This window comes from Vespula pensylvanica, chromosome 1 (genome assembly GCF_014466175.1).
Source record: "Vespula pensylvanica isolate Volc-1 chromosome 1, ASM1446617v1, whole genome shotgun sequence".
In the NCBI taxonomy this organism is placed as follows: Eukaryota; Metazoa; Arthropoda; class Insecta; order Hymenoptera; family Vespidae; genus Vespula; species Vespula pensylvanica.
This window is the reverse complement of record NC_057685.1, coordinates 10,260,246-10,276,852: the sequence shown is the minus strand read 5'-3', so window position 1 is coordinate 10,276,852 and position 16,607 is coordinate 10,260,246. Positions and strand designations below refer to the sequence as shown.

Genomic DNA, 16,607 nt, shown 5'->3' with positions numbered 1-16,607 from the left:
TTTCATTTGAAAAAATTGGATATATTCATCAAACGTCCACATTTTGTTAAAAAATATTAGATTCATTGTAAGTCTAATCGCTCAAGGAGATATCATAAGTTCCATAGATTTAAAAGACGTCTTTTTTATAATGCCGATAAAAAGTTTTTTAAGTTGAATTTCAATGGAATTTTTTGAAATTTTTCATCTGAAGTTTCAGTTAACTTGTCTGCTATTTTGTTTATATACTAGTCTTTACATGTTCATAAAATAATAAATAAAAATAAAATAATAATAAAGCCAATAATTGACAAACTGTGATTGAAAGGATTGCTATTAATAGTATATTCAGACGATTTTGTTTTCATTAGTAAATCAAAAATTTTCTGTAATAAAAATACTAATAAAGCTATTAAAGTTTTAAAACATTTAGATTTCATTATAAATTTTCAAAAAATTAAACGTATAAATTTCATAATTAATTCTATTTATTTTTTCCAAAATCTAATAGATAAAAGGAAAAATCACATTACAGAAATTGTGAATAGATATAAAAAAAATAAATAACTATAAAATTCAACTTTTTTAAGAATTTTAAGGGCTGTCTGGCTAGTGATGGCTTATAATTTTATTATTTGCAAAAAATTCGAGAGACAAAAATTCTTAGCTCTGAAATTTAACGGTAAGAATAACGAAGAAAAAATTTTGATCAATCAATGTATGAAAGAAGACCTATATTGGTGGAAAACGAATACAACTATTGGTTCAAATTTAATTACAAATCAGAATTTCTGCATTGAAATATTTCCTAATGCATCGCTTTTAAGTTGAGACCATTATTATGATAATGTAAATGTGTCTTTGAGTTTTGGAACAAAAAAGAAAAGTGTAGGCACATAAATTACAATAAGTTAGCTGCTATCTTTTTTTTTTGTTTTGAAATGTTTTGCTTCTAATTTATCCGATTGCGAAGTTTTTTTTCAGCTAGATAGCACCACGGTTATTGCATATGTGAATAGAGTTGGAGATGTATAACTCCTACATCTCAGTGAATTTCCCAAAAAAAATTTGGGATGGTACGAAGACAGGAAAGTATGATTAAAAGCATCTTACATTAGTTCAGCAAAGAATTTAAATAAGAACAGAGCATCACGTAATATGAATGCAGATTCAGAATGGAAGATTTTCCAATCAGCATTCAAATAAATCGAGAAAAAATGTGATCCATTCTTCGTAGATCTATTGCATCCAGAATGATTAAAAAATATAAAATATTTTATTCTTGCTTTTTTCTGTACAGTTTCCTCTCTTCGCACTCGTTATTTGTACTTTAAGAAATATAATTTAATGATAAAACCATAGGAGTACTTGTGGTACCTGCCTGGTCCTTCCAACCATGGTATCCTCTATTCACATCATTTCTTATTGAGCCCACCATCACATTTAAACCTAGTAACTCGTTATTGACATTTCTTTACAAGGAGATGAACCACCCGTTAGCATTCCATCCTTCATTGGTGGTAGGCAAATTATCCGGTCAGCTTACCTGCAGAAAGGGATCGACCAAGAATCTGTAAATGTGATGATTGATTCCATCGCTAAACCAAAAAAATTCAACTCTTAAAAAATACGATAATAGCGACAATTGGTCATTGGATCAAAATACTTCTTAAAAAAGCTATTATTGATACCAATCGGTTTACGGCCTACCTATCTCGACTGCTCATAAAAGAGAAGTAGATATTGCTATAATAAGACGTAGTACCGAATAGACACCAGGCTATCAAGCATTTTTCAATTTCTATAATATACCTATCCAAGCTCCCAATGACCAATTTGCTCGAGCAATTTTAGGATAATTATAAGATCGTTCTTCGTTTGTTTATATTAAAATTATGTTCTGACAATAATGAAAAATATAAACTTGATTGATTAATGAACAATCCAGATTTATCACTAACTCTATTATTAATTGATTAATAATCTAGAATTATCACTGATTCTATATTGATTATCATTGAGAACGGGACCTGTGAAATATCTCGTTAGAAGATGATAATCTCTCACTCTTTATATACACAAATCCACTATTGTCTCCAAAATACCACATAATAATTCGAAGTTTATTAGACAAAACGATATAGTTGATAGAGGATTCATCGTGGCACTGGTATCAATTTTTAAAAGATAACTATGTGCTAACCATTGTGAAGTAAGCATGGCAAACACAACTCGACTGTTTCTTCGAATTTGACTTTTATCTTCGACATTGACTATTAGCTTCGAACGAGACTTTTCATATTATTTTGATTATAATTATATTAATTGCTTATATTCTGCTCATAATTATAGCAATAAAAGATCAAGTAATAATAACATACTAAACTATCAAAATTTATCATCAAAGAATATACAATAGCAGAAAACATATGCAGGAAATCCCAACAAATACGTGAAAAAAATAAAACATAATAGAATGGTGTAGGCTACTGGCGTATTAAAAGGCACTAAGAAGCACAACCAAGTCGCAAAAGCTACTAAGCAGTAGTAAACAAATAGAAACTGATCAAAGACAATATATCATGTTATAACTACACAACGATCACAATAGATACTTTAAAATGACCAATACAAGCTATACTGGGGTATAACAATACTCATGAGCTAAATCATACTATATAACAAACCGGACGTAAAATTACAAAATAAAATACAAAGGATCACATATATCGTAGATATTCCCATATCACTAGATTTAAACGTAACTATGAAATACAGAGAAAAAATAGACAAGTAAACACCATTATCAAAAGAAACAGAATAGCTATTGATGGAAACAAAAACAAACGACAATAATCTTGCTTGTTATATTCATAACTGATATAACGTCTAATTCATTTATATAGCACGTTAAATAACTTCGGCTAATAACGGATATATACAGTGTATGCAAAAATTCGTTATTTTAAGGACACAGTGTGATTATTCCTAAAATAGGAGTAATCGTCCTCAAACTTGGTTAAATCTGTTTCAGAGGAAACAAGCCATTTATAATTACAATGGATAAGATAAAAAACAAACAAAAATCAAATAATAATAATGTTAATAATTACGGTCTATCGTAATGCGAAGTATACGTGAAATTCATTCGTGCATTGTCCTATACGAAAATATTTTTATTATTGTCACACATTCGCGGTTAGATATACGTTAATGTACATAGAACGTACACGCATACGATAGAAATTGAAGTGATAAATTATAGTCGCAAAATTCAAGTTCATCCGCGAGATATGTATGCGAATACTCCAATGCTATATATGGGAGATCATAAAGAAATAAGATGACTGCTTTGTTAGTCTCTTTTTCAGGGTAGTCGAGACGTAATAGGTAATGTCTGCTTGCTCACGCAGGTGTGCGCTAATTGAAGTACAAACTAGAAAGCTAATTGAAAGTATTCCGCTTTTTCAAATCTGCGTTGCTTGAAATATCCATTAAAAATTCCTTGTGAGGCTGACAGAAGTTAAAAAGATAGATGTTCTCGTGCTCGATGAACGCTCGATACTAATAGAAGGTAATAAGTTTAAATGATTAGACGTTTGAGTTCTCTTCGGCAATTCTTTCATGCCGCATTTGTACAAAACTCTTTTTTCTAAAATGCGTCTGGTATAACTATGTATTTCTATTATCTTTTTCAAGAAACAATTACGTGTATATATATATATATATATAATTTGTAAAAATATTACTGTGAATTTAAACGGTACTATGCTACTCACCGTACTAATTACAAAAAGAAAAAATACTTCCTTATGTATCCTTCTTAAATATATTCAACGACACGTTTACAAAACATAACGCGTGAAATAATCGTAACAAATCTATTTCATCATTTACGGTAATCAACGGCAAAGGGGGGAACGTTTGTAGGTCATAATTTTTCGTGAAGTTTTGGGAAAAAAAGTATAATAATTCTCGAAAGATTTACGAGAGTATTCTTAACGTGTTGTTACACGGATAATACAGATATCGCGAATATGTGAGTATGCGTTAATATTTAATACTTATAAAAGCTAACACTATTAAAAGTTTTTTGCATTGATTGTGTTTGGATAGAAAGGACGACCCATTATCGCAAATTAAAAATAATTAAACGTCGTCGTCGTTCTCTACGTAATGTTGGTGGATTATTTTCAGCCACGTAAAATTAAATTTATTATCTTCAAAAGAAGGCGATAGCTTCATTGATCGTAAATATTTTAGGATAACGAGGAAGAGAATTTTCCAGTTTGCTTGTGCTCGCATGCACATGTATACCAAGGCTCATGATCGAAGTTACTCATAGCACATACACAAACACGAATACGAATATTATGCGAAAATGGTTCTAACCACATAACAAAACATCGCGAGACAGACAATAATTATGAGGGACGCGTAGAAACGCTTTATTTTAGTTATTATTTACAATTAGCAACGGTAGGTCGTTAGCCCCGCGATCGCCGAACATCAGCGAGCAAAGACGACCTCGATTTTAACGTTCGGTATCGTAGTTCTAAGGACATCGAGAGAGCAGCGCATTAACGCCAACCTGGAAATAGATTCTGTCACTTCGAAAAGAAGATGTGATATACCGAAAGTGAAATTTAATTTTTATTTTACATGATATTTTTCACAAATTTTTCTATACGTTGTTTAAGACGACTGCTAAGAATCTTGATACGTTATTTATCAATTGTAAAGAAAAAAGAAAAAAAAAAAGCAAAAACAAAAGAAAACAAACAACCGATTATAAATAATAACACTGTATTATTAAATATGAGTAAGTATATTACATAGTAGAAATCGCTTTTCTATATGAAAATTTCTTTTTACTTGTCCTACGAGACGCGCACGAAACGAAGATCCATCCATCCTGTTCATAAATGTTCGACAGCATCCAATAGTCGATGTTCTCTACTTTGCCATATGTTCAGTGATAAATTCGGTTGTTGTTCACAAGAAGACATATTTTACGCCCCCCACCCACTCTCTTTTTTTTCACCGCTTCCTTTTAAGATCGTGCTGAGAAGCGTTGAAAATCCCATGGGAGGATAATCTATTTCTCTTGGATGGAAGTCGAAAGGAATAATGAGGATACTTTATAATTTCAATAGGAATAATTTAGATTATCCTATTGAGTCTCTTTTTTGCTTTTTGTAACTATGTCAATAATAAGACTGCACCGGCAATGTGATTTGAAAAATCAATGAAGGAAATTCAATTCGAACGTTTCTCTCTTATTTGCCAGGAGAACGGAAAATAAGAAAGAAGCAAAATGTTACGAGTTAATAAAACATATTAAAATTAAATCTAACGCGATAAGATCAAGATCGATAAGGAAGTAAAACGCGTGATTAGAAGGAAGTTCGTAATTAGACGAGACGATAGAACGAATGATCGAAGCGACGATCGGTCTCTCGAGATCCCGCACGAGAAAGAAGACGCAATGCGATATTCGACGAGGTCGAAGAGAAGCCTAATTAAATTTATGCAAAGATCCGCAACATCGTCTTAATTATGGCGTATAAATTCGAGAAGCCAATTAGGTATCCGTTAATGAAAACCAACTCTGTCAGAAGATTAAAGAACTACTCGAGCGTCCGTTTAGTTATAGCTCCAACTAGATGATGGGATAAAGAAAAAAGGCAGAAGAGAATCGTTTCGTTAGATCTAGAATAAATTACACCTAGTTACGAAGTCGTCTTCGGATAAGAACAAAGAAATTAGAAAGAATTGTACGATAATCATAGAATTGTGAAAAGAAATTTGCATTGGAAGAGCATTCATACGCTCGTCCTTCATTTTTTTTTTTGATCATTTAATCGTCTTTTTAATCATCTATTTTATCCTTTTCGTCTTCTTTTCGTTTTTCTTTTATTTTTTGAACATTTGTTTGACTCACTATAAATTCATCACTTCAGCAGAATAAATGAATTTTAAATTGAAACGTGTCGTTTCCTTTAAATTTTTTTGAATTAAATTAGTAGGCAGAGAGTTGGAATGGAACTTGTGTTAAAAAAATTTTGCTAGCCAAATATTTTCTTGAACATGTTTTACGTACGAAGGAGCGAAAAATAGAATCTGCAGTCTTCCAACTCTTTATAATTCCTCGCCTCTCTTGGAACAGGTCCAAACGTTTCGCAGTAGAAAGAAATGTTCTGGCAGGAGGAGAATCGTGGAAGGAACAAAAACGACGAAATTTATCGAAGCGCGAGTGTCGAAAATAATAAAAGCAAACGAAGGAATAAGGAATCGTTTCTCGTTGTGGCGTCCTTCGTATCACAGAGTTTCGGTACCGTTAGCTTGGCCCTTGTGATTGCGCCGGAGGAATTCATTTGGTTCTTTTTCCTCATCCACTCGTGAATCGCGCCCGGTCTCCTTCGCCGTTCACCCACAACGATGGAGAAACCCGTTCGATGGTTCAACTGCAAAGCGTGTGCGACGAATATGTTGGATGCGATATATCGAATCGGTGAAACTCGATTTTGCTCTTTCTTTTTTAAATGCGATGAGACGAGAAACGCGCCCGAAAGTTCAGCATTGCGAAATCTGATTTACTTTGAACACCAGCCAAGGTTGTCTATCATTGTACCGTTCAATAAAATATCGAGTAAAAATTTGCGTCAGGTAGAATCTCCAATATAAGAATTATTACAATATTCTGTAAGAACATTCGTCTATATCGAAACAACTGACATAATAGCAAATTCGAATAATAAAATGTTTACCAGTATCATTTTTCATGAAACTCGTAAAAAAGAAAAGAGTAATGTTACCAGTTGTTGAATCACGCTCGGTCTCCATGAACAGATAAATATAACTTCTTAAATTGCGCGATTAAACGTTACGGTATCAAGATGAATGATCGAATCGATAGTAGGCAAGATCGGAGATTAGACGAGTTACGGTCGCTGGCTTTGACACGGTGCTGTCTTTTCCATTATAAATCGACACGAAGAAACCCGTAATCAACGCCACGCCTCTTCCACGTTTATCGATTCAATGTCAGTTGTTCCAAAATAGAGAAACGTTCGTCCTTGTAATAATACTGGCTGAGAAAAAAGAAGAGAAAGAAAAAAGAGAATCAATTGACAATTGTTTATAGCCGTAGACATAGACTCTGAATTTGTTAGTCCGATCAGTACCTCTGCTCGACGAAGAATCCGTTAGAGAATTACTTGGCGAGAAACTCAATATGTATGTATCTTTTTATCGACGATGCAACAACCTTTTTCTTCATAGATTCGTTCATCTTAATTATTTTTTAACGGCAAATCCTGATTCTTTCCTCTTTTTCTTAACGGTAATACACGACAAAAGACGAAAGTAAAGTGAAGAAATTTCCTTGATTCAATTTCGTATACAATTACAATTTTTAAACAAATCTCATTTAAGATTTCTAATATCTTTTAGGAAATATTACATACATATGTCAACTAATATAACTTTATTGATATACATAAAACCATTTAGCGTTGGTTACAATTACAATAATTATATATCAATAATCTTATGTAAACTTTTTGAAACTATACTGTACGCTGAACCACAAACTGAATGTGTTACCACACTGAGGGTGATAATACTGTTGGTATATTTGTACGATATTTGCGTAGGTTTGAAACTATACGCGCATGAGAAAATATTTTATTCTGCTAATAACTCGGTTTTTCATTCTTTTTTTTCAGGGAAAGGAAAATACCATTTTAATCGACGTACACAATGTTTTGCTTTCTTTCCTCGCAAAACCTGCCTGCTTCATCTCGCATTCCCTCCTTCTCTCATACGTAACGCACACAGCGTATTAAGCGGTGATCGCTTTTTAGAATCCGAATTTGATTACTTGTCTAGTTCGTGGCGTAAAAAATAAAAAGAGATTGAACAAAAAATCCCTATACGTAAAAGAAGCGACGAGAGGCCGCATAGGTACAAAACAAAAAAGGGAAGATAAATAAACAGAAAGAGAGAGAGAGAGAGAGAGAGAGAGAGAGAGAGAGAGAGAGAGAGAGAGAGAGAATGATTTCAAATCAAATTAAAAACAAAAATGAAAAAAAATAAAGAAATAAAGAATAGGAAAGAAGGAAATCGTTAATTTGACAGATGATGCCAACATTATTTCCCGAACAGAATTACTTTGGTTTTATTCAAACGCTTCCCAATTTTCCGATTAGCAATTTTTTTTTGTTCTTTAAGTATTCTCTGAATATTTAAAATCATATGTTTCCACGTCTTTAGAGTGTTTTGGAATTTCATCTTATTGTTTTCAAATTAAAAAAATTTAAGCGGACACTCTCTAAACATCTTGTAATCATTTTTTTCCTCTATATATATATAAAAAAAAGTAAAACATATAAGAAAAAATAATCCCATTATCTAGAAATTTAGGTAACGTTTTGTACAAATTTCTTCCTTGTCCTTAATAATACCTAAAGGAAAAAAAGGAGAACGGTACATACGAGGATGCAAACTAGCCATTTACGTAAATTTCGACCCTTACTGCGTTTTGACCCTCGCGTGCTCTATTAAGCGAAATTAAAGAATCGTTCAACAATTTTAGTCGGTAAGCCGGTTTCGACCTTGTCCTTGCTACGATCACGGTAGAAAAGCGGAGAATTTCGTACTTTTCTTTTTACCTCTTTCCGACAATCCGTTCCATCGGCTAATTAACCGTATGAATAACATGCCACACCTACTCGCGTAAAAACCACTATGTGCAAAACACAGTAATTTTATCTACTTGCTATAGTATGTAAGTAAGCCAGAGTGCAGAGATCAACGCTTACAGAGAACGCTGTTAAGTCATTGTTGACGGTGGAAACTGGTTAGAGACCGGGTCACGCCGCTTCTGGCAATGATCTAGATATTAAAAACAGATTCTTTCGGCAGTGCTACCATGAAAAATTGAACAATTGCTAATTCACCGTTGAAAGATCATAAATTTCGTATATAACTAAAAATAATACTTGCGTATACCACGAGAGCCATTTCACATGTCCTACGATATTTTGACATACTAAATTAGAAGATGTGTGTGTGTGTGTGTATATATATATATATATATATATATATATATATATATATATGTTATAAAATTTTGTAATATTTATTAAAAGAAAGTGAATTAAAGATTATCTAAATAGATCTGAGAAAAGTTCTTTGTAATCGCTAAGAACTTAAATAAAAATTAAATGAAGAATGGAGGATACAAGATAACAAAAGAAAATAACTTTCATTAAATCTCTATAAATGTTTTTCCGTCAATAAAAATCGCTGTTACGTATTCCGATGAAATGATATTAATGAAAAGGGATAAAGAGTTTGGGCAAATAAGATGAGTTGATAATAGTAAATTTTGTCGAATGAGAACACCTACTCGATAAACGTATCGATATCGAGTCTACGTATTTATTCGAGGACAGTACAAATTCGAAGATATTAACTTCTTGAAAATCTTATAACGTGTTCGTCTTATCTCGCACGTATTGTTTTCGATCGAACAATACCAAATTATTTTTATCTTTAGAAATCTTTTAAAACGAACGATTGGTTGCGAGGGGAAGGAAAGGAAAGGAAAAAAAATAATTAGACACTACAACGACAACAAAGACGCAACCCCTTTCCCCAGAGGGAGGAGACTCAATAATAAATATGCCAAAAGGAGGAGTATGAATGTCGTAAATAAAAACGGCAGGTTCACATGCAGTTAGCCGAGTTGACCATCTTCAAAAAGAAGGACGAACTTCGTCGTTGTAATAAAAGTACAAGCAGAAAAGAATCTCTTGCTTTTATTTTTGTTCGCGTGTAAAAAGAAGACGAAGGAGGTAGAGCGAAAAAGCAAAGACATAATATCTCTGTAATTCTTTTGATTTAGTTCGAGTTAACTCAGCGAGTTCGAAAGGACGTGTTCCAACGATACTGTGTCGGCCCGGTTTTTTGATGCTTTTAAGCAGAGACAGAGAGAAATGAGAAAGAAAGAGAGAGAGAAAGAGATTTAAAGGAAAAAAGAGAGGATGCAGGAGAAAAGAACCATCGAGTCGCGATATCGACTTGACGTCTCTATTTATACAAAATTCGACCGAGTGAAACTAAATTTGGAAGTGTCGACTCTTATAGCAACTTCGAGGAGCGGGTCAGCTACCTTGGAATGATTCCATTAAACAAAAAGAAAGAGGGAGAGAGAGAGAGAGAGAGAGAGAGAGAGAAATCCTTGTAAAAGGATACGAGGCGAAAAAGAAAGATAGAATGAGATCGGTGCAAACGAGCATCTTTGTTCTTTAAAAGCGGGAACCAATACTATCTTACAAATTATTTCAATAATTAACCGAGGTTTTGGATATCATGATTAGGAACGATACGAACTATCGGTGACTTTACCGATCGATAAATCGTTTCGATATTATTTCCATGAAATAACATTCGAAGGAATTCTTTTTTTCTTTTAAAGAAAACAGAAACCATTCGAGAACTTGTACATCGGGATTTAAATGGCTTCGAGTGATAAAGTCGAAGAAAGAATATAAAAAACACGAAAAAAAAAAATAGGGCGAGGGATGAACCTTCTGTGCTCCAAGAAGGCGCAAAGTAAATTTTTTACACCAAAACGAATTCGATGAATTCTTTCATTATTCTGGAATTGTACAAACAAAAAAAAAGATGTATTGATGCATAAATTTCACCCACGCTCGACTACCTTCTATTTAATTTTATATTTCAAACGCCTCCCTCGATAAAGTCAAAGCAAGAGAAAGAGGAATACTTGAAAGAAACAAAGCAAAAGTGACAGAACAAAAGAGATAGAGAAAAAGGGTCACGGAAAAAATACTCGACGAGTTACTGTAGTTAAATATTTTCGATACCAATAAATTCTAAAAAACCACACGACACTTTCTATCTTTTTCTCTCCGCTCTAGATCCGATTATATCGATTAGGGAACGCGAGTATAATCCTCAATTACCGAGTATAAAACAGACATATTAACCCCACGTGAATATAACCCAGAAATATTCTACGTGTTTGCAAGTAACTACAATTAAAACTTTATTATGTGCGTATAATTTTATATATACGTATATAAGACGAAACAATGTTCTCACCGGTAGCACTAAAGTTAGAAGAGAGAAAAAAATAGTGAGAAAAACACTACTTTCGTTATCCGATTATTTTCTTTTTTTACATCTTCAGAAGAGAAAAGCAAAATGGAGAGAAAAAGATGCAAGCAAAGAATCAAATCTGTCCAAAAAATTAGTCTTCCAATAGAGAAGAATTGATATAATAAATGTATAATATGTTTATAATGTCAAAAACGAGGCAGAGAAAAGGGAGAAGAGAAATCGATCGATGTTTCGATAAAGGCATTCGAATATTTTTTTTATCGTTAGAGCTGAAGAGAGAAGGATAAGAATTATCACGATTGAAAGTTTCGATGGGTACAGGAATAGTGCGATAAGAGGTAGGATCGAAGTTGCGATCTATCGCGGCGAAGAATCGACGGATCGTCTTTATCTATCGCCAGAGGAGCCAGTCGATCGCGTGCTACTGGTGATGCCTTCTTACCACTCACCTGGACTCGTTGTCGGTGACGATCTTGCTTCCGTTGCTTCCTCTCCAGCTCCTCCTTCCGTTCAATCAGCGACCTTATCTCTCCAAGAGCCAGAGGCGCCCCGTTGTCGTCGAATACGTCGTTGCTCGACGGCAATCTCTTCATTGTAGAAACTGGTCCGTCCTCGTCCTCGCTGTAACTTTCCACCAAGAGCTCCGAATCGCTCTGCAAGAAAACAATTTTTAAATATTATCATCCCATAATTACACGATATAAATCTGATTAATGATAATGATAAGTAAATAAACAATTTCATTTACAATCCGGTTAGCAAATACGAAATATCAGAAGGCTCGTTATCTAATTATTCGATGTAATCGATCCACAAAATTGATATAAAATGTACCTGTTCAGGCGGTGAACTCGGTGAACTGATGCTGGATGCTTCTACCACGGATACGTATTCGCTCATACCGATCTCATTCTTTTGCAACTTCAACACAGGTGTCTCCAATCCGCACAAAAATACTTGACCGAAGAAAAGCACCTTGCTTATCCTTAGGCAGACCTGAGCGATATCCTGAAAGGCATTAGCAAGTTGCACTATAGCAAAGTCAAAGAGTCGAGATGATATCATACTACTAGTATGCAATCGAGAGATCGTCTGATAAACCTATAGTCTGTGTTAATCGATCGGACGTACGTACTTGTTCGTGATCTACAGATTTAATAAAGTTTATAAAGTGCATATACTTGATAGCTTACATTAATAACTATCGAGAACATTTAAATCTTCTCAATATCATTCCGAGGAGAATCGATGAAAGATTTTAATCGTGATTAAACACTTACCATGTCTTCCGTCTTTTCTACGTAACAAGGATCTTGAGGATTCGACATTAATGGCGTGAATCCTGCCAACGTCGTATCTTCTGGCAACTTCACCAGTTCGAGTTCTAAAAAAGTAAATATTCCGAAAAAATTATTAAGATCACATGTATATCGCCTATTAAAAATCATCGCGTAAACATATCTATTCCTTTTAAACTCGATTATATTTTCGATCGAATCGATTCTATTTTCGATCGTTGATTTTATTTCGATCATTTTATTTATCCTACGGAAATACAGTACGATTAGTTATAATATATATACAAGTAAACAATCCACATAATTCGAAAAGATTGAGATCGTAAGGACAGTAATTGCGGTGGCTTCTTTACATATCATTCTTTACATGTATTAGAAATATAATCGAGCAGTTGTAGCTTCTAACTTTTTTATTACGATCTAACAAAGGTTTCGATTCGTATTGTCGTTATAGAGACACAAATCATAATTATATTAATTTTATACTTTCATTCTACTTGGCAGGTTCTCAGCCGTTCTCGTCTAACGTTTTATTATTTTTATGAACGTATCTAAATCGTTATTATTTTAATGTTGCACCATATGTCGTGTGTCAACTACGAAGCTGTTCGTCTATCACCGAGTACGTATAATTATTTTCAGGAGTCTCAAAAAGGTAACAAGTGCGGAACAATTTATCGTCGATAAAGTACGTTGGGAGTGGTAAGAAGAAAGAAAAAGAAAAAGAAAAAAGTTTGAAAGTCGTCTCTCATACTACTGTCGCCGACGTAAAAACGCAATTACGCTGTGGAATTTATTGTTAAACGAAGACCGTTAAGTGGATAATGTAGAGTCTTATTCGTCTCTTTTTCTCTGTATCTCTCTCTCTGTATCTCTCTCTCTCTCTCTCTCTCTCTCTCTCTCTCTCTCTCTCTCTCTCTCTCTCTCTCTCTCTCTCTCTCTCTCTCTCTCTCTCTCTCTCTCTCTCTCTCTGGGTTTTTCTCTCTTCTTCTTCTTCTTCTTCACTGAACCGATCGTGCAGAGTGGCCGAAGGCGAGGACGAAAAAAAGTGTGGAAGAAAAGGGAAGAAAGAAAGAATGAAAGAAGAGGACCCTCTTTCGATCTCCACGATACATTCCTCTCGACTTGGTACGTGGACGCCCAACACAGAGTCCACGATTGTACCTTTGGTTCAATTTATCCATTGTGTCTCGGGTGTAATGTGTAGGTAACAGAGAAAAGAGAAGCGAGTGAGAAAAAGAGAAAGAGAAACAGAAAAAGTGAGAGAGAACTAAGCCAACAAATTGACATTACGGCACGTTACTGAATATACCGTTATTGTCTTGGATCTTTTTTTATAAATCGTATTGCCTCTTGCGAGCTATTACAAAATTGTAGACGGCAGGCGAAGAATCTTCAATAAAATGACTGCTCAATGATGATAAAATTGGATAATAAAAAAGAAGAAAGAAAGAAATGAGTTCGAAAAAAAATACCTAGTAACAAAATGGTTACATTTCACAGTAGTCGAAAGATCGTTTTAGTCGGGCATCATCGACTAACATGCATGCGGTATTATCAGAGCGGCACGTGCAACACGACATATTCATGATGACGTGCGTGCTTCGTCGTTGGCCAGGACATGCTCGACTTTGAAGTAAGTGTACCGCGTTCAAGGACGCAAGATACAAAACTAGAACACTAGTTTTCATCCATCCGGATTCATTCCGTACGTAAGACCTGTTCAGCCACATAAACGACTAAGAACGGTCAGTACGAAGTAGGACAATTTATTTTTTATTTTAGTAGTCATATAATTTCGTATCAATTTATTTATTAATATAATTTCGTAATCAAAAAATCGTATAATTGGAAATTATTCTTAAAATTAAATATTAATTAAAAATTAGATTATGTGTAATTAGTGATCTTAAATACATAACTATCAAATAATTATAGTCTTCGAAAGACAAAGCAAAACAAAACAATAACGTCGCATCGAAAATGAGATTAATTAACCTGTTAATTAATAATTAATTAATATCAGAACGTAATTTATTATATCAATCCTTTGTAAAATTGTTGTTATTATTTGATTAATAATCGACTAAACGTAATGTATTATTGTTATTGACGTGAATAGGAGAACGATACGACGAAAATGCAATTCTTGTATGGTATATAGAACCTTCGTCTATCGACGTCTAAGTCATATCTCGTTCGAGTTCAAATCTATCGAACCGTTTCTTCGAATTCTTTCCTAAGAACAGAAGCAATCAGAGTTCTCCTTTTTCATATCAGATCAGAACATGTAAGTATTCGCGACGCTGCTTCTAACCGTTAGGTTACATAGACCGATTCACCATCAAGTCATGAATATTTGTAAAAGAGGGTCGATAGGCCTTTTTACCTGCCTAATTAAGATATCTATCACATGATCTGTCGTGGAATGCGAGCGGTTGTACGGCGAAAGCATCACAGATTTTCGGACCCAAGTTCGCTAGGCAAGAAACATCGCGAATTGCTAATCAAATAGGCTAAGATTCATCCTAATGAACTTGCTCGCGATTTACGAGTTCTGTGGTTGTCTTAAATTAAAAGATCATTATAATAAACAGCTACACGGCATAGCTCAGAGCGTCCCAAGACTAAATTTAACCTAAATTTTAATTCGTTTTTATCTAGCAGAATCATTTATAACTCACTTTATTACGTGAAGTATTCAATAGCTCGTTGTTTACTAATTGTAAATGTTTAATAAAGTAACGATTGCGTGTAATATTAAAGAAGTAAAGATTTCGTTCTTGACTAATTGGATTTACTGACTAATCTTCTTCTTCTAACACGTAAATACGTAATTGCGCACGTTTCTTTAATTTGAGACACGCTATCAATCTTCGTAATATCTTGCATTTCTATTTTGCGGGTATAAACATATCCAATAGAGTTTTTGGACCCATATTATTATAAAAGTAATATATATTTCTTGCCCAGTACTTATCTTCGAAATTTAAAAATATTATTAAATTGGATGTATTATAATCTCTCTCTCTCTCTCTTTCTCTTTTTCTCTCTCTCTCCCCCTCTCGCTCTCGTTTAGCGTCAATCTTAGCGGGAACCAAAAAGTATTAAAAAATCGGATCTATTATAATTTTTCAATTATCCTCAGTTTTCGAAATCAAAAGGTATCGTTAAATCGAAGCTATTGTTAACTTCTCGAGCAGCGTCAATTTTCAATTTAAAACATCTTAAATTTGAAATTGTATTTATCTATACAAATCTGAATAGAGTATATCCCTATCTTTTTTAAATATATTATTTTAAGTAGATTATTGTTGAATTGCTGAAACAATTTCCATCAACCCTTTTGTTTTTATTTTTGAAATTCTACTTATTTGGTAGAGATTTAAAATATAATTGACATATTTATTATAGCAAAATATACGTAACAAGAATAATATTCATAAAGAGAACATATAATTTGCAAAATGTAGCAAAAAGTACAAAATAAAATTCATTACAATTGAAAAGCGCATAGGAACTTTCTTTCACGTTCCTATTAAAAAAAAAAAAAAAGAAAAAAGAAAAAAGAGACTTTTAAAAGAAAAAGAGACGTTATTGCATTTTTTTTATCATGAATTAGAAAGAAAAACGATAAAGAAATGGAGAAAACTTATACTTACATTATCACATGAGCAAAATGAAAAATTGCAATTCAATAAAATAATGCATTGTCTCGGCATTATAAATTATCATTGAACGAGTAATCGAACGATCACAAGTAAAATTAATCGATTAGTGCTTTATCCGTAATTATTGTGAAATACAATTATTAAACACAAAATCCCTCGAATTTAAAAAAAGAATGTTTTTTATTAATCACTTGATTCACGGTGTACTTAATTACATAATAAAATTTTTCCTTTGAATGTTTAAAAAGTATATTCTTCTTACATATTTTCGGTTCAAAATTTCAGAATAATTTATTTGTAATTATCTACGGCAAATTTGGTTCCACGTGGAGAAAGGACCTGACAGTTGGACGTCGACTCTTCGCGGAGTTCTCCCGAGATCTTCGCGTGAATGGGCTCGAGGGCAATGTGATTTAAGTATTCATAAGATGCATGGAATAAAACAGAGGGTGAAGAAAAGAGAGAGAGAGAGAGAGAGAGAGAGAGAGAGAGAGAGAGAGAGAGA

At 33.4% G+C, this 16,607-nt stretch overlaps 1 protein-coding gene across 10 annotated transcripts in view; it reads right to left on the bottom strand.

Annotated features, from left to right (window-relative positions):
* Positions 1-16,607, bottom strand: part of LOC122636635 (telomerase-binding protein EST1A-like) — a 134,397-nt gene that overhangs the window by 36,708 nt on the left and 81,082 nt on the right. For 8 of the 10 annotated variants that reach the window (XM_043828131.1, XM_043828095.1, XM_043828064.1 and 5 more), the window contains 3 exons: positions 12,414-12,517; positions 11,968-12,141; positions 11,583-11,786 (listed from right to left, as the gene is read on the bottom strand). In XM_043828131.1, coding sequence (XP_043684066.1) covers positions 11,583-11,786; positions 11,968-12,141; positions 12,414-12,517 — 482 coding nt within the window. Of the gene's footprint in view, positions 1-1,392; positions 1,526-8,358; positions 8,878-11,582; positions 11,787-11,967; positions 12,142-12,413; positions 12,518-16,607 lie in introns of those variants that run through there. The other 2 variants (XM_043828149.1, XM_043828140.1) reach the window with 2 other exon arrangements.